Source organism: Falco rusticolus, chromosome 14 (assembly GCF_015220075.1).
Source record: "Falco rusticolus isolate bFalRus1 chromosome 14, bFalRus1.pri, whole genome shotgun sequence".
In the NCBI taxonomy this organism is placed as follows: Eukaryota; Metazoa; Chordata; class Aves; order Falconiformes; family Falconidae; genus Falco; species Falco rusticolus.
Genome location: NC_051200.1, coordinates 13,219,447 through 13,247,393, shown reverse-complemented (window position 1 = coordinate 13,247,393; position 27,947 = coordinate 13,219,447). Strand labels below are relative to the sequence as shown.

The 27,947-nt window shown below is 45.5% G+C and overlaps 3 protein-coding genes across 7 annotated transcripts in view; 1 reads left to right on the top strand and 2 right to left on the bottom strand.

Moving 5' to 3' along the window:
- TEX11 (testis expressed 11) overlaps nucleotides 1–14,392 on the bottom strand; it is a 32,957-nt gene extending 18,565 nt beyond the window's left edge. For 3 of the 5 annotated variants that reach the window (XM_037407849.1, XM_037407851.1, XM_037407853.1), the window contains exons 1-10: nucleotides 14,056–14,385; nucleotides 11,925–12,009; nucleotides 10,669–10,760; nucleotides 10,137–10,217; nucleotides 9,935–10,054; nucleotides 8,377–8,457; nucleotides 5,856–5,941; nucleotides 4,325–4,382; nucleotides 3,407–3,502; nucleotides 1,732–1,813 (exon numbers count right to left, since the gene is read on the bottom strand). In XM_037407849.1, the coding sequence (XP_037263746.1) occupies nucleotides 1,732–1,813; nucleotides 3,407–3,502; nucleotides 4,325–4,382; nucleotides 5,856–5,941; nucleotides 8,377–8,457; nucleotides 9,935–10,054; nucleotides 10,137–10,217; nucleotides 10,669–10,760; nucleotides 11,925–12,009; nucleotides 14,056–14,382 (1,108 nt within the window). In that variant the 5' untranslated portion in view covers nucleotides 14,383–14,385. Of the gene's footprint in view, nucleotides 1–1,731; nucleotides 1,814–3,406; nucleotides 3,503–4,324; nucleotides 4,383–5,855; nucleotides 5,942–8,376; nucleotides 8,458–9,934; nucleotides 10,055–10,136; nucleotides 10,218–10,668; nucleotides 10,761–11,924; nucleotides 12,010–14,055 lie in introns of all 5 variants that reach the window. The other 2 variants (XM_037407852.1, XM_037407850.1) reach the window with 2 other exon arrangements.
- A 205-nt stretch (nucleotides 14,393–14,597) lies between these two features.
- On the top strand, nucleotides 14,598–17,630 carry NCBP2 (nuclear cap binding protein subunit 2). Its single transcript, XM_037408463.1, has 4 exons — nucleotides 14,598–14,793; nucleotides 15,086–15,267; nucleotides 16,073–16,211; nucleotides 16,873–17,630. The coding sequence occupies exons 1-4, from the start codon at nucleotides 14,707–14,709 to the stop codon at nucleotides 16,969–16,971; spliced, it is 507 nt and encodes a 168-aa protein (XP_037264360.1). The 5' UTR covers nucleotides 14,598–14,706; the 3' UTR covers nucleotides 16,972–17,630.
- A 6,169-nt stretch (nucleotides 17,631–23,799) lies between these two features.
- On the bottom strand, nucleotides 23,800–24,887 carry LOC119157473 (serine protease 23-like). The gene is given in 6 exon segments (XM_037408455.1): nucleotides 23,800–24,036; nucleotides 24,038–24,114; nucleotides 24,117–24,401; nucleotides 24,404–24,589; nucleotides 24,592–24,625; nucleotides 24,627–24,887. Coding segments are annotated over 6 exon segments (1,080 nt in total).
- Nucleotides 24,888–27,947: the final 3,060 nt, after the last annotated feature.

The following is a 27,947-nucleotide window of genomic DNA, read 5'->3' as shown; positions in this document are numbered from 1 at the left end:
TTTAATCAGCTTAATACACTTAACTGCTCAAATTACCATTCGCCTCTTACAGCTTCTTTGGGGAAAAAAAACAAATAAACAAACAATCAATCAAACCAAAATCCCATGCCCGCAGCAAAAACCAACACCAAATCCAAACCAATACATAAGTTCTAAACAAAAGGAAGAATAAAATATGTCTATTGTGCTTTGACTTTCACTGTACAATTACTGTAGTACTACAGAGAGGTGACAGACTGATAGACCTGGAATTCAAGCCCTCTGTCTCGCATTAGTAGCACAAACTTTTGCCTCAAGCTGCTTTCCATCAGTGTCTCATCCTTATCCAGCAGGAACCATTTAAGACTGAGGTCAGTGTTCAGGCTGTGTGGTGGTATCACATTGCAATGGGAACTACTTAAACCTAATGCCTTTAACATCAGCTGTTGAATTAACTGGTACTGATAAGTAGGTATCAGTTTTAGGCCACTCAGATAAAGTTTAAAAATTGCTAGACCATGCTGGATGGTTAATATCAAGATGTATACATTTGTAGCTTCGATGAGATCAGAGAACACACAGGGACAGGACTAAGAGTTGTTAAGTATTTATAAGGTAGCTGTGTACAAGTGCACAATACAAGATTTTAGTCAAATGCCTAAAACTTAGCAGGAATCTTTACTCAAAAGACAGAGAATTTGCAGCACATGGACACAACATTCTTTTCTGCCAGCCACGCAAGAAAAGACAGATACCCACTTATTAATTAACTTGCTTGAAAAACTGACTGGAGTCTTAGTGCTACTAGACATGTGCAGAGTTTTTTGATAGGTAACACTATGGCTTCACAATTCAAACTGCAAAACAGAAGCCAACTATTACAATGTTAAGTTTTGAATACTGTCCACTTGAAAGCCGGCTGAAATTCGGAGCAATCCAAAGTGGACTTTCCATTCCTGCTAGTCTGGCAGCATTCAAACTATTTGTGAGCTCTCTGCAAGTTCCTTGTCTCATCCTACATTTATTTCTCAGAGCATTCGTTACATATCTGATGCTTTCCAACCATGAAGAGTACAAAGCCTCTCTTCCTTAAGATTACATTATTCATGGAAATAAATTTCTCCTGATGCATTACCCTTTCTACACGAAAGTTTCCCTGAAAAAACTTTCTTCTCCTCTCATGTCAACAGAAAAATCAGTTCTCTTCAAATGACAAGTTTGAGGAATAAGGAGAAAAGAGTTTATATGTCCTAGATAAACTAAACAAACTCCGTAACGCACCGACTGGCACTTGATGTCTCTTGGCTAAAATCTGCAAAGTCACACACACAGAACAGCAGTGTTTCACAAGCCTTTCTTCTATGCTGACTGCATAAGAGACAATCCACCTTCACCCTTTCTGAGTAATCTTAGACATGCATCTAAAATAAACCACACCTTTACATTGCTAGATTTTCACTGTCCTCAGTCTAACAAGCTTCCAAGTCTTCACCCTTCCCTATTTCCAGCATGTCTATTTAAATTCTCAATAAAGTCATGCTTAATTCAAACTTAAATCAGCACCTGGATAACTCCTCTGTGAACACTGACTACTATGTCTCATAGTCGAAAACCAAAAGGGCATTTCACTAATGAAGATTCCTCTAAAACATACGAGAAAGGGATTTTTTTTTTCTATCTACAACTCAAGTCCATCTTCATGGATATGGAGTCATATGATCTTACTAAGAAACCTACACAGAACTGTTATACCTGAGTTGATATCTTCATCTGATGCTCCACTTTTAAGAAGAATTTTAACTTTCAAAAAAACCCCCGCTGGATGCATATTCTCCTGCACAATGAAAAACAATACGTTACTTGGACAGCTGTTTGTAGAACACGGATCCTGCGAGAGTCCAGCACATTCATAACACAGACAGATACCAGTACATCACAGACACTCCACTACATTCTTCAGTTTGATTTTAATGACTGAAGCAACAGGTAGCCAACTGGTAATATTTTCTTCTTAAATGCAATGTTCATCTTCATTATTCATTCTTACACTGCCAAAAGGCCATGAGGACAATGAAAGCAAGAGATACAAGATTCTCAATTTGATGTGGCCCATTTTCAATACTTATAAATAGAAGATGAACAATACTGAATGATACAAACATTTCCTGTTTTTCTATGTATGAACTGGCTGGCTTACTCTAGAATTAATGAGCAGAATTCAAAGTAGCTTATAATAATACAAAATTTAGCAGAGAACAACAATGGGAGCAAATGGAAATAATGAAGACTGTATACTACAGCCCTCACTAAAACACTGCACATTTCGGACTCCAGAATATTTTTTTTTCTAGTTTTCCATATCCTCACACAATATCAAAACATACATTACCAAAATGATGATAAAAACACTTTCCACCTCAAAAGCTTTTGTGAAAGTAAATACAATAAAAACTGCAAAGGGCTGAGATACTGTGGTAAGATGTTATTTGAATTATTAAAATACACTGCCTTTTATTCTGATCTCACCAGCACATGCATCATCATCTGTCTGAAAGTTTTAACAGCATGTAGAAAACCGAATCTGAGCTTTCATTTAAAACAGGATTTTATACTTAATTATACTTATTTAAGTAATTGTACTTAAAATTTGTTTTGTATGAAACAGATAATGGAAATTTTAAAATGGTCAACCAAAGACAAATACAAATTTTTCAGATTTAAGTCACTCTAGCTAACCCAAAAAGACAGAAGCACAAAATTAATCCAAGTCTTTATATAAGAAATAGAATTTGTACTAGAGCAAAAGAACTCACTGTAGTGACTGCTTAGAGATACATGAACTTTCTTCAGGTTAGCTGGTATGTGTATACAGCTCATTTTTCAGGTTCCAGAAGAAATACAACCGTGTTCGTAAAGTCCAATAGCTAAATTAATTACTTAAAATAAGACTGATGTAGCATGGCTACACAGCTTTCAAAACTGAACTCTGTTTGGTGCTTGCTCAAGTATTTGTACAGGTAACAAGTTGTGGACTCAAAATGTAGCATGGACATATCCATTATAACTCAAAGTAAGACAAAAGGTCTGGTGCATAAAAAAACAGCTGCTATAAATCTCAGGTGGACCACGCTGTAGTTTATTCTGGACAGTTTTCATGAATACACAACAGAAAAATGTTAGTCATATCATTAACAGAAGACCTCACTGTTAATAGATTTGAGGCAGGAAGACAGCTCTACATCTGCATGCAAAGAAATATTTCTCTATAAAAAAGCTGGGAACACCAAAACGTGAGTATGAAAACCAAAGCAAAGCAAACACACCTCTATCTGATGTCAAGGATAACACACAGTGATCCATATTATTATGTTGATAAATGCCTGAGTTTTGTCTATTGCTCACCACAAATACAGTAAGACGTTACTACCTGATTTGCCAAGGTTATAGCTTTCAATGCCTTGTCAAGATACAGATTGCAATCCCACTCGAAACAGACTGTAGCTAACAATCGCAGCACTTTAGCCTGGAGAGAAAAAAAAACAGGAAGTTTGAATGCCTGAAGAGCAGGGGCTGGGGCCAGGGGGAAGAGCCACAGATGAACATACATACGAATACAAAAGACTTAAAAATTAAGGTCACAAAAAATAAAAGCTCCTTGAGTCAAAAGAATGCCTGCCTGGTATCAGACATATAGAGTGACTGCTCAGTTCTGAAGTATATCCAGTGTTCAGCACTACTATTCACACAGAACATGAATCAACTACAGTTCAGAGGAGAAGCCAAGGGTAGCAAGGAAAAAGAGATCTGGAAAAAACAGAATGAAAGAAGAAACTGAAGGAACAGGAGGTACAAACTTCACTGAGAGAAAAAAAAAACAACAAAAAGATATAAATGATAATAACCTTCAAATACATAAATAATTTATATAAAGAGGAAGAGATTAAAATCTTCTCCATATCCACTGTGGGTAGCAAAAGGAGTAACAGGCTTATGAATGACAAACATCTGTCAAATGACACAGATGCAATTGATGATGCCTTGAAAGAAGAGGAGGAAAGGAAGAAGCAATGGCCTTTCAGGGTCTATCTCAGCCTTACTTTCTATAATTTAATTTCTGTAAAACATTAGATTTGAATGTGATTTAAGGGCACCCATCGGTGACTGAACTCTCAGACTGACACTCATAGCAAATGACCTTGCAACTTTGCCAAATTTCATAGCAGAGAGTCCTAAAGAGCGGGCCAAAGAAATCACTGGTCAGATTTGGCACAGCAGAAGCTGATGATACAACAGTCACACTAACAAAATCCTCCAATTTGTAAACAGCAATTTCTCTATTTCTTACCCGCATTTCCTTGCCAACAGAATACTCCATGTCCATCTTCCCAATGTCATAACTCTGACTATCAATGATAAGCGAAAGTTAGAATTAAATGGGATAACAAATTCAGACAATCTTCTGATACGTGCAACATTCCTGTTCTTTCCCACTTAACCAGTCAGAAACCACATAAATCATACAAACTAATCTCAGTACTCTCTCTGACCACAGAACAGAAAATTTTGTTTTCTTTCTACATCCTCATGTTAAAAATTGGACTCAATCACTTTCTTCAATCTGTTGCACCACCTTCTGTAACATCTTCTATTCAAGCATTTCAGTAGGCTTTATCAGTTTTAACTCTAGGGGGGTTGACGAAGCAAGTGTTCTCATTCTCACCTGACATATAATATAGTCATACACACAGGTTATACGTGACCTGGTCTCAAGATCACAGCAAATCAAGATCAGAGACAGAAACAGAACCTGGGACTCATGATTCCCCATTCTTTTTTGAAAAGTTAAATGACAGCACAAAGGACCACTCAAGAGAAAAGGCAGTGGTAATGCCACAAAACCAGATCTGACTCACAGCAAACGCTGTGAACGAAGAAGTGTTAGAAAAACAGTAACTGGGCATTTGTTCTAATCTATTCTCAGTACAGTGGAATTTTAACCCACTAGATGGAGCTGCATCTCTTTCTCCAAATAATTATTTGCACTTTGCAAAGGTTTATTTCTTCCTCAAATTTTGTCATCGGGACTTGGTATTTCATTTTCCACAAGAATAAAATACAAAGTAATCTCCAAAGCACCAGCTGTAATTAATTTTAAGTATTTCTACAAATCCTCTTTAACAACATATGTGACGATAACTATTTTGAATTTGATAAGTTGAACAGATATTGTGCATTTTTTTCTATTTAAAAGAAAAAAACCCACAATTTTTCTGAGCTAAGGCTGTGACCTTGGCACGAGAATACTCTTCCCAAGAGCCTACGTTTTTTCTTCCTTAGTAGTACCACACTACTTATTTGGATCCTACCCAAACCATCTCTATTTCTTTTTCACCTTGATGTTTGTGTCTTTCATCAGTAAAGGACTTGCTCTCAATGAACATTTCCTTTATGAGAAATTAATGTTTAATATTTAATTTTTAAAACAAATCCATTGAAAACCAATCAGAAGAATCCACCTACTCTTTTCTGAAGTTTTCAGATCCCTTCACTATCACTTATGAATGGCACAAGAACTGGGAGCAGCCTCCTCACAAAAATAATCTCTTTGGAAGAAGTGTTAGGGAGAGAATTAATGAGAACCATGGAAAGACAATTTTCATTCCAATGACAGGAAAACAGATGTGGAAAGCAGGCATAAATGTTAGGCAGCAGAGTAAGACAGTCACCAAGTATCTGCTCAGCTAATTTTGTTCACCTAAAATTTTGTATTCTCACATCTTTAATCAAACCTCTATTTTCCCTTGCTCCCACTCCCCTTCACACATATTTTTAGATCTCAAAAGTAGGCTTTTATTTCGTTTGCTTTTGCACATTACCTGAGCCAGAAGGAGCTCTGTTCATACCTCTTCCATTCATAGGTTTCCACTCCAAAATTGTAGCAGAGGATTGACAGGTAACAGGTCTGCAATAAAAGACTCCTATAACATTCTTGTAGAAACAACATTAGATCTATGACACTCCAGTCTCAAGTTATTTAGAATGCTTTTTACTTTAAAGATATATCCACCATTATCACTTCTGACCTTATACAAGCAGATATTGACCGTGACTAAAATGGAATCATAATTGTGTGGGAAAGGGAAGCATCATTAACCAGTTGAGGTGTGCAAAACAGCAGGATTCTTGACAGACAAGGTAGAATAATTCCTCAAGATACCAAACTGAAAGCACTAGAACTGTGTAAAGTAAACAACAAAAATTAAAACTTGAGAGGAAAACCTGCAATATTACAACTTGATTTTTAAAAAAGACATAAAAGTTTTACACAGTTAAGGTAAGAAGACTATACATCTTCCATGGTAGGTTTCTTCCCGGCATGTCTCTTAGAGGTTAAAAAAGGATCATCCACATACAAGTTTTAGGAGACAACTGTTTTTGAATGCCTGGTTATTCAGAGCACTATTGCTTTCTGCTGTATCAGTCAGCCCTGACAATGTCTGTTCATAACAATTTGTCTTTCCTTTGAAATTATTTGCAGCTGTCATATGTTGTCCAAAGAAGAGACAGAAAAGTCATTTTATATGCTAATATACTGCCAACACTTACAACTATTTTGCCTCTGCAGAAACTTTCTTTTCCAAGCATAAATGATGCTTCCTTCAAGTGACTACAGATTTCAAATCCTCAGGCAAGAATGAGAGAGGTAGCACAACATTTTGCTTCAAATTTATGATTTCATTACAATTCAGAGACAAAAGCACATTCAGTATGCATGAACAGAAATAATGATCACTCTCAGATGTGAAACCCTTATTTTTCATAAGTTCATTTGTGAATGATTTCTTTCCAGAACAGGAAGTTTACTGTATTGAGAGGTTTCATGCAAAGTGTTCAGCGTAATGCTGTAGGCGTACTGTGGCATGCCCCACTCATTTACCTGCATGCTTGGAAAAGAAGTATTTTAAAAGATAATTAAAATATTATTTCAGTGAATGACTGTGTTCCAGGCATCAAGTGTAACACTAAATATCCCAATAAACCTGGCACCTCTCTGAACAACAGGTGTTTGGAACAATTGTGGCAGTTCACCCTGTACGGCAAGAGTTCCCAGTTATGGTTCATAGACCACTGATGATCCACAAGCTGCAAATCCTCTCCAGCTGATCTGTGGTACCATACATGACCATAGCGCAAGCGCTCTGCAAGTGCTCTCTGGTACAGTGGGAGCCTGGAATAGTTAAGGACTGACTGCTACCTAGTAGTCCGAAAACTTAAAAGTCACCCAGCAACCAATAGCTCTTTCCTTTTTTCTCATTGTTTAAATACCACTCTTTAAACCACAAGTAAATTGTACCTCTCATGATCAGAAGCATTTTCCTTGTCTGCATCAGTGCTCCTGGTTTGTGAAGAGCATTCATCGTGAGAAGTTTAATAGAGAAGTTTAAGCAGAAAGTATGGGATTAATTTAAAATTAAATGAGGAACAGTAGTGCCAAGATCCCAGTGAGCATTTTCAACAATGCACAGTGGGAAATTCTGCTCTTATGATTCAAATCAAAGCTAGACCCCTGCAACTGACTTTGTCACTCAGATGCACTCAACAAGGCCTGCAGATCACAAAACCCAGTTTCAGTTTAAAATTTGTTGGAGTTTAATTGGTTAAAAGCCCATTACCTGTGCCACAAAGAGAGGAACAAAATGTTTCCTAAATATTGGGAAAACATTAAAGTGAGCAAATGAAAATAGACGTGAAGTTTATTCTGATATAAACATATCAGACTTCTATCTCTGCAAACAAAGAACTAGTGTGCATATGCTAGAGTTTGTTTTCTCTAGACATTGTTCTGTGATACAAGAACTACAGAGAACACGGTTTAGTGCAATGGGAAGCCTCTATTCATAGCTTTACAGTTTCATGAAGATTATTACTGAGGGCAGTGATAGACTTGCAAATCAAAACCTTAGTAACTCAGCTCTTCTCTTGTCCCATCTGTCTCCAGACAAAAGTTTACATGGGAACAAATGAGGAAGCAATATATAAGATGCAATATGTAAAATGCAGCTGGCATGCAGCTGGCATATTCAGTTTAGAAATCTTTTTGCCTTGCTTGCTGATTTGTCTTCTCTCATTCTTTAGGAAGAGTTTTATCATTCTATTTTGAATGATGAACTATGAGAAACAAGAAAAAAAATTAAGTTTGAAGAAAAAAACCCTGCTATTTTCATACAACATTTTTAGTAAGAAAATCTCAAAAAGCAACAGAAAAAGACCACAGAAGAGATACACAGTTCACAGTACTTTTCAAAATGTTTTATGGTATATGTCATTCTTTAATATATAAAGAGGAAAGCAGATTTTCAAAGTTTGGAATGATAAAGAAGGGATGATTTCACCTACCTCTCTTGGCAATTTCATCAACATATCTTTGCAGCGCTGCATGCACATAACCGCTTTCTGAAAATCCCCTTGAGCAACTGCCTAAGAAAGCAGTAGAGCACGCCAACAAGCTGTTAGTGAGCAACTTGTCTTTAAAATTCATTAAAAGACTGATTCTCTAAAATAAGACTTTGGTTTTTCACATTCAGTAAAGCTAGGTTTGGGATTAGATATCTGTCCTTAGAGTGCTACAATAATTCTGTATATTGCTATATATTGCCAGATAATAAAGACATCCAGCAAAACACTGCAGTCCTCAGGTAGCGTGAACAGGCTAGATACATGGGACAAGTTCATTCAGATGTTAAGATGACACAACAGTTCAGCAAATCTCAAACCACTTCTTCAATAATTTAAGGTCCCCTTTTGTCTCCACGATCAAATTCAAACTTTTGGCCACTGCTTTTGTCTGTTTAGGGAGGCTCTTGAGAAATTTGGAGACAGTGCTCCCCTTCTAGATAGTGAGGTCAGTGATGCAGGCAACTATTTTTTCTCATATTTACACTTATATGTCTGTAATAGTCTGTAGCACTGATCAAGCACTCAGAAACTTCAGTCAGGCACAACCATGCCTCACAAAACTTTGAATTTCTACATTACATACTTTGAATTATTGTAATTTGTGTTGTTGATCCCCTAGAAAACCTTTGGCAGGGTTTTTTTCAGATTTTTCTCATATTGTGCTAGGTGCTTTTTTTTGTAATTATCACCATGATTCTTACCTCATTGTATGATGCCAGAGACTGAGACTTTAAAGAAAATATCAAATGTCATAGATCTCAGTATTTCCAGATCTTGTAATTTTATACTGATTCTCCCACTGTTTAAAGCCTTTGTATGTGGAAAGCAGCATATATGAGGTCGTGGAAGAGAGGGTATTAATGTATAGAAAGATCTCTGTCTGATGGCATATAATATTAATAGCTGTGACGATGTTCAAGAGTTTGTAGAGTCATGAAAGTTTTAAGTTACAGAAGACTTCGCACATGTGGCTAATAATATCTACTTGCTATATATGAACGTTGGCTATCTGCAGCCATGATGAATACTACCATAATACTTTCAATCAGCCCAGCTGCAAATACTAGTGCAGTATGATGAGTGTTCCAAAGTGACTAGTCTTGCTGTGTGCGTTACATGAAAGCAGGGTGACCTGAGCTCTATACCAGCCCTATCCCCCTTCTTCAGTCAGGCACAGGCCACCTGACACGTTTATGATTCAGAAAGGCAGCTGTTTGTTTTATTATCAGCCACACTAGCCAAATCATAAAGCAACAAATCTGAACTAGAAGATATAAACACCACAGCAGAAATGACTGCGATAAATTAGGCAAATTAAAAACCATTAAATGATTGCAACACTGAATGCAAACACGAGATCTGCTATCTTACATCTAAGTGAAGGAAATGTATCCCTCAGCAAGTCTTCAATGCCAAGCATTCATACAACTAATAACTGGGTCAGAGTTTCCCTCTACAACCCCAGTGACTTATAAGGAAAACTGGGAAGAACACATACTGATTCAGCCTGATAAGAGAGTACTTTGAAGAGGTTCTTCTCCACATCAGCTTTGTGCACATGAATATCTGCTTCACCATCGCTCCCCTTAAGTAACTTCGCATACAGTTTTTCTATACTCTGGAAAACAAAGTGTAGGTATCAACCAAGGAACTTACAAATAGGTGTGTTTGTAAGAAATTACAACTGGAAAAGAACTTACATTCATGGCAATCTCTAGAAATTCATCAGCAAGATCTGCTTTTCCGATATCTATCCACCCTTTCCCAGTTTTCATAGACATCTGAAGGAGAAAACAGGTGGCTTTGTGAAAATATAGTCACTTTCAAGAAAAGCAATGTTAGCTCTCTTTGATGTACATATCTAATATAGGAGAGGGGTATATCAGGTCTTCGATTCCTGACATGCGCCTCACATGACTGAATCAAGTCCTTAACACTTAGATGCAGCACAAGGCTTATGGTGCCCTACCAGAAAATAAAATAAGATACTAAAATAAATGAATAGGCTGCTCATACAACATTTTACCATATGACAAAGATGGGATGCTAGCTGCACTGTTCAGAAATTCCTAACTGCACTGGCTCAGCAAGGTGTCCCCTGTGTTTATAAAGGCCCCCTTCAATATACATATTCCCCAGAACTACAGGTATATTTCACTGCCTTTGTAAAGCAACCGCAATGGGGTTTTAAGGTTTCCCTTGGTGATCAACTGTACTTCATTACTCACCCACCATTAGCCTTACCAAAATCTGTCTTCGAATAGTTGCCTCTGGAGGATCGCTGCCTTCACAAAAGCACACCAGTCTGCAAGCAACAAACCGTACTGCAAGAAAACAGTGCATTTTTTTTTTTGAAAGTCAAGCCCTGCCATATCTGAAAGATTGCTTGCCATTTTAAATTACAAGAGAGAAAAATTTGAAAGCTTCGGGAGTCAAAGCAGTCTGATTTTTAGCCAAGCTGCTTAAAATTGCTTTTTAGGCAGTAAGAAAAAAAATATATTCTCATCAAAACACCTATTAAACACTTTAAGTTAAATACATGGTATTCAAAGACTTAATTACATTGTATGTGCTTACAGTAACATGTCTTCAGAGCCTCAAAACAGCCTTCAGCAAAATAGGGAAATGAAGTTTAATAATCTTGACATTTCCAAAGTAAAAAGCAAAAATATTTTCAGGCCTTCCTTATACATCAGGGATGGAAAAGACACCACTTAATGTATTTAAAATAGCCTCTCCCTGGCCCTTCAGCTGTGATACAAGATCTGAGAACATTACGCTCTACAATTACTACTTATTTTGTGTAAACTTAACCTTCTCCCTGTACCTGATATAATTTATATGATGCAGATTATACATAATTTTGACTATAATCCCTCAAGACAAAAATGTGGGCCAGATACTGCAGTCCTGCAGGACCACATAAAGACCAGGTTGAGGGAAAAGACCAAAAGCTCACTTCTGCTTTCCCCTGGCCCTGCTCCTGGCTCCAAGCAAACCCACCAGCTGTATACCCAGCTAAAACAGGGAAGTAAAAAGAGGATTTTGAGTTTTTCTGTATGTAAACATTGATGGGACAGTTCTATTAAAGAAACATTCTCACTTGATATAAATTAAGATATAGACAACTGTCTAAAATTTACATTTGTGTTATTTCCATACATTTTTAATTAAAACCATAGCATAAGAAGGCAAATTACAGCTTTCTTTGGTTACATCACCTTTTTACTGATGCTCTGGCATGGAAAAGGGGGCGGGGGTCGACTGTCTACGCCAATTCTGTGTCTCAACGAGATCACCATTACACTAGGGTGCTCCTTACTGAACTGTTTATAGAAGAACAGCTGTATATTTTCCTCTGTCTACACCCTATAGCTGCAAAGATCCAAACAAATCTACAGCACTACATATATGCCTGTCAGCAAAATTTTTCCTTTTCATGCTACAGCACACAAACACATTTAAGAAGGTATAGAACACATACATACATTTAGCTCTTTGCTCATCATTGACAATGCAACCCATGTGTTTGGTCACAGTCCAGTTCCACAGGTTTATTGCACTCTCTTCAACCTGAGTAGGAGAATTCCATCAGATTTAACTTTGTCCTGGATTTGTGTCAATATTGAAATTTGCTACTGGAAAAGGAACCTTCTCTCATGGGGATCACAGTAATGATCTGTCTGGATGTTTGCACAACTTCCTTTTACATTGGAGTCAGGGTGTGGGTTTTCCAAAAAACTGTTAACATGATCCCACAGGGAGATTTGGGATAGTGACCTGAAAACAAGCACACTGAATGGACTAGCATTTCTTCAGCTAAAAGTATGCATCATTCTTTTCTACAGATTCATCATTTCAGAAGATATATTCAGTCTTATAAAAGACTATTTCATATCTTCTAAAGACATGAAAGCACTTCCAAGACAAAGCAAGGTAAGAGAACATGACTGTAAATCCAGGGCTGACAAGACCTGGAACTAAAAAAACCTAATTAATCATATGACCAATAGCACATATGTTACATCATCCATCATTGCCTTCAGCTGCAGTGTGAAATTATGCATAACAGTGAATTCTGTAAGTGAAGTGGTGGATTATAGAAACTTTCAAATATGTTCCTAAACAAATCCCATTAATCTGTCATATTACTGCAATGTCCTAACCTATGTTTCTATCAAGTCCTTTCCCAAACTTATCAAAACATGACCTCACTTCATCGCAGATGGACAGGGTTTCTCACAGATACAAAATCTGTGCAACAGCACATCATCATGTCCAAAACACAACTGACTCACTGGCAGCTTTCAGAATACATCACATACATCTTAAACAGGTGCTGAAGAATTTGAAGGAATTGGAAAAGAGCTGTAAGAATTGTTTCAGGTTTGAAAATATATCTATACCAACGCTTCACCTTTTTTGCCTATCAAGAAGAAAACTAAGTAGCTTGAATTACTTTAAATACCTACCTACATCAGGAAACTTCTGATGTTAACAAAGAAAGCACAAGGGCTACTGTATATATACTATGGTTAAAAAGATGATGCAGTTCTATCTAAAGACAAGAAGCTTCTTTAACAACCCACCTTGAAGGGTTGCACTTCCCATCACTTCAAATCCTAGTTTCCAGGATAGATCTTGCCTACAAATATACTCTTGCCTAAGTAGGAGACATTTCACAGGCCCTTTTATTGGACATCAGATTACAAATTAATGATTTCTTTAAAAATAATTTAGCCCAACTTATCCAGGAAGAATTGAAGGATACCAGTTTCATGCTCCTGTATTTCTCTACAGACTGAGCATACTTTCCGCCATGGACACTTGCAAGCCTATCTTGCTTCTTGTCACAAATTTAGGACTTTCAGAATCAGTCTTCCTTAGATGATAATCACTATGAGTTAAATCTCTCTTCAAAATACAAACTGTGGAGGAAAAGGTTGGCCTGTATCTCAACTGGGCCTGTTTTTACGCCAGATGCATATATTACCCATCAGACTTCTTTTTGAAAGGCTTTTTAAAGCAGACATTTATTACAAGTACTGCTCTAGAAGAAATACAGAAGGAAAAAACTCCTAAAATTAGAAACATTACAAACAACCCCCTAGTTCACTTTTATAACATATGAAAACGAGTACTTCTCACGCTGATATTATGTACTGGGTTTATCAGGCAAAGGACATGCTTCCTTGTTTTCTTCTTCCTCAAATATCTGCAATCCTTATCAGAATCCGTGTACAAGATGAGGAATGACCTCTTATCTGGCCCTGTACCCAACTCTTAATGCATCAGCACTCCATGCTTACATTTTTATGTGAAATTACGATTAGAGGCTACTTGAAAATTGAAATAATAAAAACCGTTAACATTACTAAGCCACCAGTAAATTTTCCCATTATGATGCACTTTTATACTTCGGATCATCCTTTCGCATCGACTTTTTAAACGTAACATTTCCCACTTTATTTTGGAATTTCATGCTATGGGGTTAAAAGATGAAAAGCTAAACTGTTTTGTCTACGTCTCCATAGCGCTGCAGTTACAGGTTCAGCTCCACCGCAGCTGATGGGCAGCGGGACCCCCGCCCGCAGAACAGCGCCAGCCGCAGCCACCAACCTGGGCCAACGGCGCCGCCTGGGGCGCAGAAGCGGAAAGCCCCGCTGCCTCCGGCGGGCCCGAGAGGGGCACCGGGCCGGCGGAGCGGGGCTCTGCCCCAGCCGCGCCCCCATCCCCCTCAGAGATGCTCCCCGCCGCCTGGAACAGCTCCTCGGTGAGGGCAGCGATGCGGGACGGGGCCTCCTCCCTCAGCAGCTCCTGCACCAGCCCTGTAACACAGGAGAGGGGAGAGAGTGATAACAGCCACCCCCAGAAACTTATCGGGAAGGCGGCCCTCGCCCCACGGCAGGCGGTACCTCGCACCGCCTCCCGCCGTGCCCCCGCCATGGCGGCCGCCGCCCCGCGCGCGCCCCGTGAGGCGACCTGAGAGAAGGCGGTGCCCGCGCCGCGCATGCGTGCTTCCAGGCCCGCACGCGCGCCGCCGCGGAGCATGCCGGGCCCTACGGCACGGCCGCGCCGAACCCAGCGCTCCCGGTGACACCGCGCGCCGATTGGCCGTCCGGAGCTACCGCCCCGCCTACCGCTCCCGAGCGACAGGCGCCGGGGCCAATCGGACAGCGCGGCGGATCGGCCTCCCCGCTGGCCGTGCGGTGGGCGCCGCGGCCGTTCTGGAAGGATCCCGGGAGCAGGGCCCGGGCGGGCGCAGGCGATATGTCGGGGCTGCTCCATACGACGCTGAGCGGGCTTAACAGCGACTCGTACTGCGAGATCAGCCAGTACCGCGACCAGCACTTCCGGGTGCGCCCGGCGGCCGGGCCTGAGGCGTGGGGGTAGGGGCGGCGGGGCCCGGGCGGGAGTGGGCCCCGGGCGGGAGCGGGCCCCGGGCGGGAGCGGGGCCCGGGCGGGAGCGGGGCCCGGGCGGGAGCGGGGCCCGGGCGGGAGCGCCGTTGCTGGGCCAAGGCCGTGCGAGCAGCCCGCGAACGGGAGGGCACCGCGTCTGCGGGGCGGCGGCAGGTGCCCGCCGGGGCCTGGCGGCAGAAGTGGGGCGGCAGGCGTGCTCACCCCGCTGCGTGCTCCCCTCTGCCCTCAGGGTAGCAGGCAGCTGCAGGAGAAATCCCTGAAAATTTCCTCTACGCTCTATGTTGGAAACCTGTCCTTCTATACCACCGAGGAGCAGATCCAGGAGCTCTTCTCCAAGTGTGGAGATGTCAAGAGGATTGTCATGGGGCTGGACAAGATCAAGAAAACTCCCTGTGGTTTCTGCTTTGTCGAGTATCCTTTCTGGTGCCCTGTTACCCTCGGGTCCTGGGTGGTTGCCACCTTTAGTTCCTCTTTGTGCAGCAAGGTTAGCTGAGGAGGAGGGACAGTCAGTTGCTTTCTACCAGGCACTTCCCTCCCACCCTTGCTACTTCACCACTGCTTTAACTGAGACAGCAGTGCCATAGGCAGAGAGTGCTACCACTGCTGTATTTCCTGGAGGTGGCAAAGAGCTCCTTTAATTTGTTACTTTCGTTAATGATTTTAGGGCCAAAATCAGAACTGTTACAGTCATCATTCTGAGGTCTTGTATGGCCAGAGCATGGTCACTTTCTTACCTTAACTTTACACCTGAATGAGGCAGCAGAATAAGCCATGGCGGTATTCCCAAGTACAGGGTACACGCTTGTACAAGTTGTACCATGAGCTGTCTTTGCAAAGCTCTTGCGAGGCCTCTCCCTCTTGTTCAAATTCAGTCAAGTTTCAAATAGTACAAAAAGACGTATTACAGCTTTCTTGCCGTTAGCAAGGCTTTAACATGTTTTGTTTCATCTACGTGTGGAATAAGTGCTCCAAAACTACTTCTTGTCTGTGCAGGTACTAACATTAATCCTTTCAGTTTAGAATCCTTTCTGGGTGGGAGCTGGTTTTAGCTTTGATTTATATGAGCACAGTTTCTGATCCCATAGAGGAGAGCAGAAAGAATAGAAAAGGCTGGAAGGCAGGGTTTTTCTGCTTCTCAAATGGAATAGTTGTCTTTTTTTATTTTCCTTGTACCCAACAAAATATCACACTTAGTTCTCCTTATAGTATGCTTCAGATACTACACAAGAGCAGATGCTGAGCACGCAATGCGATTTATCAATGGCACACGACTAGATGACCGCATCATTCGAACTGACTGGGATGCAGGGTTTAAGGAGGGGCGACAGTATGGAAGAGGAAAGACTGGAGGACAGGTGAAGACAATACCACTTCATACCTTGAATTTGATCCCCCTAAGACTCTGTACTGCTTTGCTAGTTTTGTCTTATGCAGACCAATGTGTAAACTGTAAAGACCTGATAATGAGCTTTAGTCACTCCCAGGTTGTTTTGGCGACTGATGCCTGGTTAAAAAGCTAGAAATAGAACTTAAGGCCACATATCCCACCATGTAAGCAGAATGTTCCCTAATCCAAGCTAGTACTCTTAAAGAGATGCCGAGTTTGAATGGAGGGGGACAGCAAAGCTGCTAGGCCAATCTTACAAAGCAGCACTTTGCCCCAGTGCGAAGGTGAGGTTCCTTTGCAGATTTCCAGGGTGGAGGGGAGGAAATGTTTGGGAAGCCAAGCCTGGCAGTTCAGAAAGCTGGACTACAAAGCTGAATGAAAATAGTTTGGGGTCTTACTTGCTTCTTGTCTAAAAAGACCTCAGCCATCAGCTATATGCTAATTTGTCATTTTCACTACCGTTACCACCTTTTTGGGGGATTATTTGAAGAGATTTCAAATGAATCTAAGTTGTTCTAACCTGAATTCCAGTTCCCCAGCAACTGAGCAAGGAGAGGGTGATGATTCTGAAGTCTAGCAGGAGTCAGGCAGTGCAGGGTACTAACATCTGTGTTACTGTTCTGCCTCAGGTGCGAGATGAGTACCGGACAGACTACGATGTGGGAAGAGGTGGCTTTGGCAAGATCATTCAGATGCAGAAGGCAAATCATCAGCCTGCAATCTATTAATTGCCTCGTGGGTCCTAGCTCGTAGAGGGCTTTGTCCTTCCAGAGCTAGCCCTGCTCTTGCATTTTGGATTGGGGTAGGGAGTGATATCCAAGTTCCAGCAAAAGGTGACCCTCCTTAGACTGTGGATATACATGTATTCATTCCCCCTTCCTTCTGGGCTAGAGATGATGTTCTGTGTTGATACAGGGCAACAAGGGAAAAAAAAAAATGGACAGCTCTGCAGGATTCTGGGTAAGAAGAAATGCAGCATGTCACACACACCTTGTGCTATGACACAGCTAAGCAGGTGGCGTCCTCCAAGCTGTGACTGCAGCCATGTTTGCTCTCAAATGGAACTTCTTAAAAACATACCACCATCGGAGCCATCCAGGTGTCTGGGCACCTTATGGGGATGCACAAGATGATTCAGGTTTCTAATTTACAACCTCATCAGCTTCCAAAGCAGTATCGCTGTTTGGATGAGAGAAGTGGAACAAGGTCTTATCATCCTTGGAGGTGCTTGTCTGCACATCTAGCCCTTGGGTTGGTGAGGGCCTGCAGAGCATTTCTCTTAATGATGCCCCCAGTGCTGCCTGGCTTTTTCAGATCCTCACTGTTCAGCGTGATTTTGTTAAAAGTTTCTTTTAATTTTTTAAATAAACAGTTGTATTGGGTCTGGCTGAGATGGAGTTAATTTTCCCCCTAACAGCCCTCATAGTGCTGTGCTTTGTTTTCGTAGTTAGAGGTGTTGATAAACACCAGCGTTTTGGTTAGTGTTGAACAATGCTCACAGCATCAAGGCTGTCTCCAGTGTTTCCCCCTGCCTCACTCAGTAGGCTGGAGGTGGGCAAGATCTTGGGTGGGGACAGAGCCAGGACAGCTGGCCCAAACTGACCAAAGGGATATTGCCATATGACCTCTGCTCAATAATAAAAACTAAGGGAAAGGTGGCAGGGGTTTGGGATGGGGAGGTGTATTCGTTACTACAATATTTGTATTTTGTCTACACCTACTGAAGCTCTGCTTCTCAGCAGCTCAACATTGCCTGCCAATGGGAAATAGAGAATAAATCGTTTGGTTTTCTTTGCTTCCACGCACAACCTTGCTTTTACTTTATTAAACTGCCTTTATCTTGACCCATGAGCTCTTTTCCATCTTATTTTCTCCCCCACTGTCCTGCTGAGGAGGGGAGTGCTAGAGTGGCTTGGTGGGCACCTGGCATCCAGCCAGGGTCAACCCACTGCAGTCCTTTTTCATGTTCAACATGGGGCCTGAGACTGGCAGTTTTGTATTAAGCGTGCTATAGCAGTAGTTGTTACTCAGTAGTAAGCTTCCACATGGGTCATGGAGTTTGTTGGCTGCACTGCTTGTCTTTATTTTGCTGAGCCTGGGCTTTGCCCTGGCATTAATGGCCTTGCTGTGCTGGGGGAGCTGTCTTGTGGAAAGGGTGAGGGAATGCATCTCCTTCTTCCTACCCGGTCTGGGTGGGTTTACGATGCAGGTTCCTGAGGTCCTTGTTCACCCTTGCATGAGCTGTTTAATGCAACTAATTAACGCTGTTGACATATTATGGGTTTTGTGGAATGTGGTGTCATCCTGCTGTAGGAGAAGACAACTTTTGGGTGAGGCGATGCTGAAGCATGCCCTGAGGCGGCTGGTCCCTGGGTGGCAGGGGTCCCTGGGTGGCAGGGTGCATGGAAAGACTTGGGTAGGTGCCTGGGGTGGTTATCACCTCCCGTAGCCTGGGACTTTACACCCGAGCAGGCAAACTGATGTGCCGCTGGATAGAAGGGTGCCTTGCCTACCAGTAAAAACCAGCAGCTTCTAGCACTGCTGGGGCTTGGCCTATGCCTGCCGAGCTGCAGTTCGGTACTGTCAGAGGACTGTGATTAAGGCAGGGACCCACACCACCTCTGAGAACACCTTGACTAAGGCTGGGATGCAAACTACACCTGAGGGCATGATGGTAGAGATAGGGATCCAGACCACATCTGAGGACACCATCGTTGAGGTGGGGACCCAAACAACAACAACTACAGTAATTGTCCCCGTAGTGAAAAAGAAACGGACAAGGAGGTCAGTGGGTCCATATCACCAATGAGTAAGAGAGGAGGAAGAAGAGGAAGGGTTTAATCAAGAAGCTGGTCCTTTGGCAAAGAAATTAAAGGAAGGAGTGAGGGAATTCAGGTAAGAAATAGGAACCTACCTGGTCTCTGTCTCTGACCTCATCAGAACTTTGAGACATGTGGAAGGAGTACAGTCGCCAGCCGGGTGAGTGGATTGCTGCCTGGCGGCTCCGATGCTGGGGCAATGGGGCTGACGGTCAGCAAATGGAATGCAGGGAAGCCCAGCAGCTTCCTGAGAAAGCTTTCCTTCAGAAAGACTGAGGTCACCTCCATTGCTCCTGGTGAGGGGACTTCTGGCCTGGCATTGCAAGGGTCAGACAGTGAATACTCTGACCAGGAACAGGAACAGAGGGTCCCTGCCTTCGGCCAGGGGGATGAAAGGGGTGACTGGGTATACTGGGCTGTGTGGATTCGATGGCCTGAGATTGAGAGAGGAATTGGAAAAGAAGCAGCAATTTGCAGTCTCTGGAGGTAGGCTCCTCTCGAGTTTGAGTGCAAGATACCCATTCAAGGAAAGTCTTGTGAACTCCTCAGGGAAGTGGACTACCACAGCTAAAGGTATCCAGTAGCTGAGAGAATTGGCAGTGCTGGAAGTCATCTACAGTGACCTAGACAGTGATGAGGTCTCCAAAGATCCAGAGGATGGCCTGTGCACACAGGCCATGAATCAAAGTGATACTCTTAACAGCTTGGCAGCGATGTATTGTCCAGATATGGATACACCAGCTGTGGAGAGAGTGTCTTCTGGGCTCCAAAACTTTGAAGAAAGTTTCTGTCCCTCTTGACCCCTACAGGCCAGCACCTTGGCTGTCAGGGGCACCCCAAGAGGTCAGTCCCCTCCTGCCCGGGTCAGGGGAAAGGGAGCACCAGGCACATGCCATGAGCTGCACTCTGGTTCTTCCTGTGTGACAAGGGGGAGGACAATGGGGAGTGGGATGGTGAACCCACCTTCAAGCTGGAAGCCCGTGTATGCAAACTGGGAGGGAAGGCAGTTGTTACAAAGGGGCCACGCAAGGAGCCTGTCAGCTTTGTTGCTGTAGAGACACAAGAAGGCAATCAGCGATCTCCCAGACATAGAAAGACTGAGGTCACCTCCATTGCCCCTGGTGAGGGGACTTCTGGCCTGGCATTGCAAGGGTCAGACAGTGAATACTCTGACCAGGAACAGGAACAGAGGGTCCCTGCCTTTGGCCAGGAGGAGGAAAGGGGTGACTGGGTATGCTGGGCTGTGTGGATTCGATGGCCTGGCACATCAGACCCACAGAAGTATAAGGCTGTGGTAGACGCTGGTGCACGGTGTACGCTGGTGCCATCAGGGTGCAGAGGCACAGAACCCATGCGGATCTCTGGAGTGGCGGGGTGCCAAGAATTGTCTGTATCAGAGGCTGCAGTGAGCTTAACAGGGGTCAGGTGGGAAAAGCACCCCATTGCGACCAGCCCAGAGGTCCCTTGTATTCTTGGCATGACTGCCTCAGGAGAGGGTACTTCAGGGACCCAAGAGGTACCAGTGGGCTTTTGGTGTAGCCACTGTGAACACCGAGAAGATCAAACAGCGATCTACCCTGCCTGGCCTCTTGGAAGATCCCTTCATGGTGGGATTGCTGCGAGTTGAAGAACAGCGGGTGCCAGATGCCACCGGGACGGTGCACTGGTCACAGTATCACACGAGCTGTGACTTCCTGGCTCCCATCCATGAGCTGATTCATCAACTGGAGAGCCAAGGAATGATCAGCAAGACTCACTCACCCTTTAACAGTCCCACATGGCCAGTGCAAAAGTCTGACGAAGGGTGGAGGTTAGCAGTAGGCTATCGTGGCCTGAACGAACTCACACCACCACCGAGTGCTGCTGAACTGGACAAGTTAGAGCTCCAACAGGAACTGGAGTCAAAGGCAGCCAAGCAGTATGCTACAGTTGACAATGCCAATGCATTTTTTTCAGTTCCTTTGGCAGCAGAATGCAGGCCACAGTTTGCTTTCACACGGAGGGGTGTCCAAGACACCTGGAACAAACTGTCCCAGGGGTGGAAGCACAGCCCTACCATTTATCATGGACTAGTCCAAACTACACTGGAAAAGAGTGATGCCCTGAACATCTAAAATACATTGATGACATCACCGTGTGGGGCAACAAGGCAGAAGAAGTGTTTGAGAAGGGAAAAGAGTAATCAGATTCTTCTGAAAGCTGGTTTCACTGTAAAAAGAAGTAAGGAAATAGAGAATAAATCTTTTGCTTTTCTTTGCTTCCACATGTGACCTTGCTTTTGCTTTATTAAACTGCCTTTATCTTGACCCACAAGTTCCTATTTCCATCTTATTTTCTCCCCCACTGTCCTGCTGAGGAGAGGAGTAATAGAGCAGCTTGGTGGACACCTGGTGTCCAGCCAAGGTCAACCCACTACAACAGTGAGTCCTGCACTTGGTGCAGTTTGTGTATCAAAACCATTTGCTCTGTGACATGAACTGGGGGGGGGGGGGGGGGGGGGGGGGGGGGGCGAGATCTCCTGTTGGTATCTTAAAGCTGCTGTCACTTGCAAACACAAAGATGGACACTAAAACGTGGCACAAGTTTTGCTGTGTTTCTCTTGGCTTTTTTCTTGGTGGGGGCTTTTCCTCCTCTTTGTTTTGCAATAGCTGATGGCTGATGTCAGAAGAAAGTTGCTTATAAAAGTGTATGGCTGCTCTGAATAAAACAAGTCCCTATGTTTCACATCAGCAGGTTCTAGGAGAACTTTCCCTATCCTGTCACCTGTTTCACGGTCACAGTGTGTAAAGCAAAACAAAGGCTCAGTGTGCACTTCAGAGAGAAAGGAACCAGGAACTCCCTTCCCTGCATTGATGAGAGGTTTTCCTCCCATTTTGAGAAGAGCACAGCTAATACTCTCTAATCTGTTCTTAGGGTCCAAACAAGGGACCAAAGGAGATGAAAACCCTTTCTGATCAGTCCCCAAGAACATCTCAGCTAGGGCAAGTAATTCCATTGAACAAGTTAAATTCTGTCTGTAAATTAGGTTTGTATTATGTAAATAATAGCAGCTGCTCCCTGCCCAGTAATGTGTAATCATGATTTTTCATGCATTATCTCATCCAAGATAGAAACTGTTGCACACCCATCTGCAGACCAGGCATACAATTTGAATTACTCTAACACTCACATTACCCCAATGTCTCCATAACTGAGCAGGAGAGGCTGTTACTAGTTTGTTAAAATGTCTCCTACCTGTTTGTTTTGCAAGTCAGGTTGCTGTGCCTGCACAATTGTCACAGGTCTTGAAGGAGCTGCATGTTTAGTCTTCAGCAGGTTTAAGCAATGACAGCACCAGAGAAGCCCGTGATGTGAGCTGCTCCTGAGATGCAGTGACAAGGAGCAAGACATTGACTTAAGAGCAAAAAGTACAAGCAGTCATTTGTCTAGCCTGGCAAAGCAGTGTCAGTGTGAGGTCCCTTGTGGAGAATGTGAATTACAGAGGGAATAATTGCCTGGGCAAACACAGCAGGGAAACAGGAAAAGTTATGGAAGATGAGGAGAGGTATCAGCCATGATACTCTAGGATTAGTAAAGGAATCTCATGTGTATGGAGTAGGGAAACACAAGGCAAGCTTTCAGTCTGCTCCTGGAAGAGCCTGGTGTGGCCTGTTAGACACATCAGTCCTATGTATGTGACAGAACATGCAGAAATCTGTTCAGTCAGGTGCCTATGACTGCAGAAGGCATTAGCCCATATTTTTGCAAGATACTGTGATTTCAGTTCTACAGAGATCTCCCTGTTCCACTCCAGTCTGAAGGAAGAGTGTCTCCTTCAGCCAGTCCCAAACCAGGGCTAGCAATCTATGCACCATTCCTCTTTCAACAAAACATTTGCAAAGAGATTTGTGCTGACTTTTATTCAAATACATGTATTTGCCTAAAAGAATCCACCTCAAATACTACAGCTGCAGTAAATGTCAGGATCCCTTCCTTCTACAGCAATCCCAGACAGAACCAAAGAGAGATGAGAAAGTTTACAAGTCAGTAGGTGCTCCCAGATCTTGGCCCGTGCTGCCACGTGTAGGTACCCACGTGGCACCGTGCTGCATCCATCGGAAGAGGTGTCCTTGCCAAGAGTGTTGCCAAGCATAGCGGCTGCCAAGGTCCTGGAGCAGCCCCTCCTGCCCTGGCTGAGCTCCTGACCGTGGCACACTCTGTGCCCAGAAGGCTCAGGCTCCAGGGCTGCCTTTCAGATGCCTTTCATCAGCACACAAAGGTCCTGTTAGGAGAGGTAACCCTTTGTCCTCATATTGCTGGGGCAGAGCCAAGCTTGGCTGTGCAGCCAACAGACTGAGAAGAGATGAGACCCAAGAGAGCCCAGGCACAGCTTAGCAGCAGGCTGCCTCTCCAAGCCACGAGCAGTTAACACACTGGAAGCAGAGGCAGGCCACTTTCCCTAGCCAACAGCCAAGCTCTTTCTGTGAAGAACTCTGATGCTGAGTCCATGCCAGCACCAACCAAAGGAGCCTAAACCACCCTTCAGGCTTCCTGGGGAATCAGGACTTGGACTCCAGTGAGTTTCTGCTGGATCCCTTGTGATCTGTGGAGACCTTTTTCCTTCACCATAGAGAACAAAGTGCAGCAGTTTTGCCAGAAAGTTATGTTCCTTCTCAAGCTCCTTGGCCGTGCTCTCACTCAGGAGCACCACATTCAAAGCCATCTGCACTGGAGAGGGGAAGAGGCAAGCTGTGGTTCTCATTCAGTGTGACAGCTTTTGAAGTCCCCTCTGAGCCAGTAGCAAATCTGAGCAAACTTTAGAGTGGTCAGGCAAATGGCAAGATTATAGTCGTGGTGCTCCACAGCTACTTCCAGCCACTGGTGCCCTGAGGAAACCCTGATCACCTTCCTCTCCCATTTGTGCCATATGGGATCCCACACTTTGCCATAGACCCCAGAGGCAGACACACCAGGCCCGGCATCACCGTGCTGGGTCGATGAGCTGGACCATTTCACCCTCCACCCCACAGAAGCAGCAGACCAGCTCGCCCAGCCCATCACTGTCAAACCCGAGAAATCAATCTTCTTCCCAGCTGCCTCCTCCACTGCCAGAGCTGCAATTAGCTTCATGTGCAGGTGCTGGTGTGGTCTGCACAGCTTCAAAAGGGTACAGATGTTGTCCATGCTGACCAAGTTGGAGCCCCGGAACCAGCCCATGGGCACCCACATGCACTGTACACAAGCCCAGCGCATCACCAGCCTTCTCGTCCTGTCGCTAGTGCCCTGCATTGGTGTCAGGAAACCCACCTTGATCTTCTTGGCCCGCTTCACGTAGCCTTTGCTGTTGTGAATGCAGTGGGGACAAGGTGCTCAGACACCTGCATGCACGTGCAGCCCATGGAGATCTTAACAGTGGCAGAGGAGGGGTAGTTCATCATCCCACTGATGGAAAACCGCCTGTCTGTGCCATAAATCTGGTACTTGCATTGCGCACACTGTCTCCGCTGTCTCCTCTCCACGCCACTTGCCCGGGAACTCACTTCCACCATGTGAGGGTGCAGGTGCCATTGGGGTACAGTCTCATAAGCATAAGAGAGGTACTCCTGGAAGTCCTGAGGGACCAAGGCAGCCTCCTGATGGGTGCAGGCATGATCACAGCACGTTGCCAGCTCCAGGACAGGCTGTGACAAGAACTGCACTTTGGCTAGTTGCAGCGTGGATGGGGGAACAAAAGCAGCAACCAGATCACCAGATGCAGCACTGGGAAGAAAGGCGAGTAAGAGAAGAGCAACCACCTGGCAGCAAGTCATCATGCCAGACCTGCAAAGGCAAAGTGAGGAGAGCATTAAGCCTGCATGATTAGAGAGCCGGCCACCTGCCGCGGCTCAGGGCTGGGAGGATTATCGTGCCAGCTACTGGGTCTTGCATGCTTAAGCTCTTACCACAGAAAGCAGAAGGGTTGGGACCTGCCTGGAGCCAGGTGAGTAAGGTGTGATAGGAATCTCACCCAGCACTGGCTTTGATCTCCTGGAGCCCTTCTGGAAGCGAGGCCCAGCAGGCACCCCAGCACTGCAGAAATATCACGACCTGAGGAGTTTGCTCTGTCACACCAGTAACCCTGTCTTCCCCAGGGCAGATTCCCTGGATTCCAGGGTTCAGGCGCTGCTGATGGATGCATCCCACCCAGCAGCCCACTGGTCACCTGCAGGAAGGAGGATCTGAAGGGTACCTGCTTGCTGGTCTTACAGGGAAGAAGGTGCATTAGCTCCTCAGGTTGAAGTATTTGGTGTCCCAGAGCAGTGTGGACCAGCCAGCCTATTTTAACTCCCAAATATATCATTGTACCCCATTTAAAATTTAATTTGCTGCTACATCTCTAGTGCCAGGGACACCCTGTTGTGGCAGGGGAGCAGTGCAGGGCTCAGGATCCAAAGTGCCAGCTCTCCTTCCAATGGCTCAGTGGCACAGCACCCCTCCATCCTGCCCCAAGCCTATGTACCCACATAGGCTCCTCTCAGCAGCCCCCCAGGAGGTTCTTCCTCAGCAAGCAGCTGATGTGCAGTGAGCTGCCTTGATGCCTCCGCTGGGAAAGCCCTGTGTCCCCCAAAGGCAGCCAGGGTCTGCACTGGACACGTGGCAGTGCATGCGGTTATTAAAGTATGAAAGCCACAGGGGATGGGTTGGAGCCAGGTGGGGAGGGAGGCAGAGACCCACCAGCTCTTGGCACCCCCTGCACCCTGAGCCACCAGTGCTGCATCCCCAGCATGGCCCACGGCCAGACTATGTCACCGTCAGACGGTGGCCACAGGCAGGTCTCCTCTGCAATGCTTCCCCATCTGCCTGCCCCCTCAGCATGGCTTGGACCAAACACAGCTGGAGCCAACAACCCTCCAGCTCCCCTTTAAATCCAGGGGGGATGGCAACGGGGAGATCATAAACCACGACCTGGCTATAGCTCCCAGGGGGACCTTCCTGAGTGCCTGCCTGGCACTACAGCCAGCAAGATAGCACAGAAACAGGAGCCTGCTCTGCCTCTCCTGCCCATGCACCAGCCCGTGCTTGTGCCCAGTCTGCCTGGCACCCATGCATCGGCAGAGGCACAGGCAGGGGAGCAGCTTTGGGCTTGTTTGGTTCCCTCCAGGGCTCTGCCAGCCGCTCTGTGGGGGCTGGAGCCAACCTGTCGAGGCCCACGGCCAGGCAGCAGACGGGAACACAGCCTGTGCTGCAAATCTGGGTGGTAACTCCCCGCTGACAGGGCAAACGGCAGGCAGCTGTATGCAGGGCTGGGGACCAGACATCTCAGCAGCAAAGCCAGGCTCTGCTTTTTGCTGCATTTTCTCAGTTTTTAGAATTTTCCCCCTTCCAGACCGGCACAGGAGGGGAAAGCTCACCCTACAGCCCCCAATGCCCGACAGCCTTCACCCAATCCCTGTCTGCACAAGGAGCATCTCAGCAGGCCACATGCAGGCTGGTATGGTGGCAGTTCTGGACAACACGCTGGGGCTCCACTGGGCTTTACTCACCCACCAACTGATGTGCGGAGGTGTACAGCACCAGCGGGGCCTGGGAAAGGCAGGGTTGCTGCCCAGCAGAGGATGCAGTGCCACCCCCGGCAGCTCTGCCAGTGCCGATGGAGTGGAAGGAGGTGGCAGGCAGAGGGAGGCAGGGTCCCCCCAAGAGTGGGCTCCCAGGGCTGGGGTGACCCCTCCAGGCAGGCAGCCAAGAGCAGGGTGCCCAGCACAGGGCCTGTGCCCTGGGATAGGGCTGCTGTGCTCCTGCCAGCACCTGTGCCTGTGGTGGGATGGCACCAACGCACCGCACCGGCACAGGCTGGCAGCTGCCAGACAGCTGCTTCCCTGCCAGGCTGCTGTGGTGGGAGCTGCCCAGAGCTTCCAGTACCCAGCTCCATGTGCAGAGCTCTGCCAGTCCCAATGGGTGCCTGGGATGGGATGCCAGTGCTCAGTGGGATGGCCTGGAGCCAGGTACAGACACGCCTGCGGGCACAGACCCACGTGTGGCCACAGGCATGGATGTGCACCCACGCATGTGGACAGGGGCACAGACAAAGGCACGGGGGGCCGCAGCAGTGCTGAGCCAGAGGGTGAGGGCTGCAGCCACATCGTGGGCCCGTTGCCCGCTAGGCTTGGGCGACAGCACCTGAACCCGTGTGCGTGGGTGCTGGGGGTCTGCCGGCTCAGGGCTCAGCAGGGCCCCATGTGCTGCCCCTGGCCGAAGGTACCCCTGAGGTAGGGTGGTGAGACCCAGCACAGCACACTGAGGCACTGGCATGACCAGGAGAGAGCTGGAAGAACCAGCGAGGAGCCAGTGCCAGGAGTCAGCTGTGCCTGAGGGCTGGAGCCTGAGGCTCTGGCGGGTACCCCCGGCAGGGCTCACAGTTCCAGCCCGGGGGCCAAGCAGAGCTGATGGCATGAGGCCTTTGCTGCTGACCATGCAGTGACCCTGTTCCACTGCCAGTAAACAGGGAGAGATACCAAACCCACACAAGATACATCTGCCCTAAATTAGTTTATTTTGTAAAATAATGTCAGGGCTGATTTAGACCAGACCAGAGTCTGGGAAATCATGATCTCACATGGATGCAGCCCAGCTTCTGGCTGTGCTTCCTCTGCAGGCCATTACTGGAGCCTCCAGGAAATATTTCCAAGGTCTTTATTGCAGCCACTGCCCTGGTGACACACTCCCACGCAGCACAGAGCCTGCAGGGGGGACCGTGGCAGGCTGGAGTCCTGCCCACAGGTGCCAGAAAGGTACCAGCAGTGCTGGGTTGAGCTGGCCTGGAGCACTGCTCCACAGTCCCTGGCTCACTGTCCCAGCGGACAGCGTGAGGGCTGGTGGCTCCAAGCAGCAGGTTTCAGGCAGGGAGCTCCCCCAGCACAGCCAGCTGT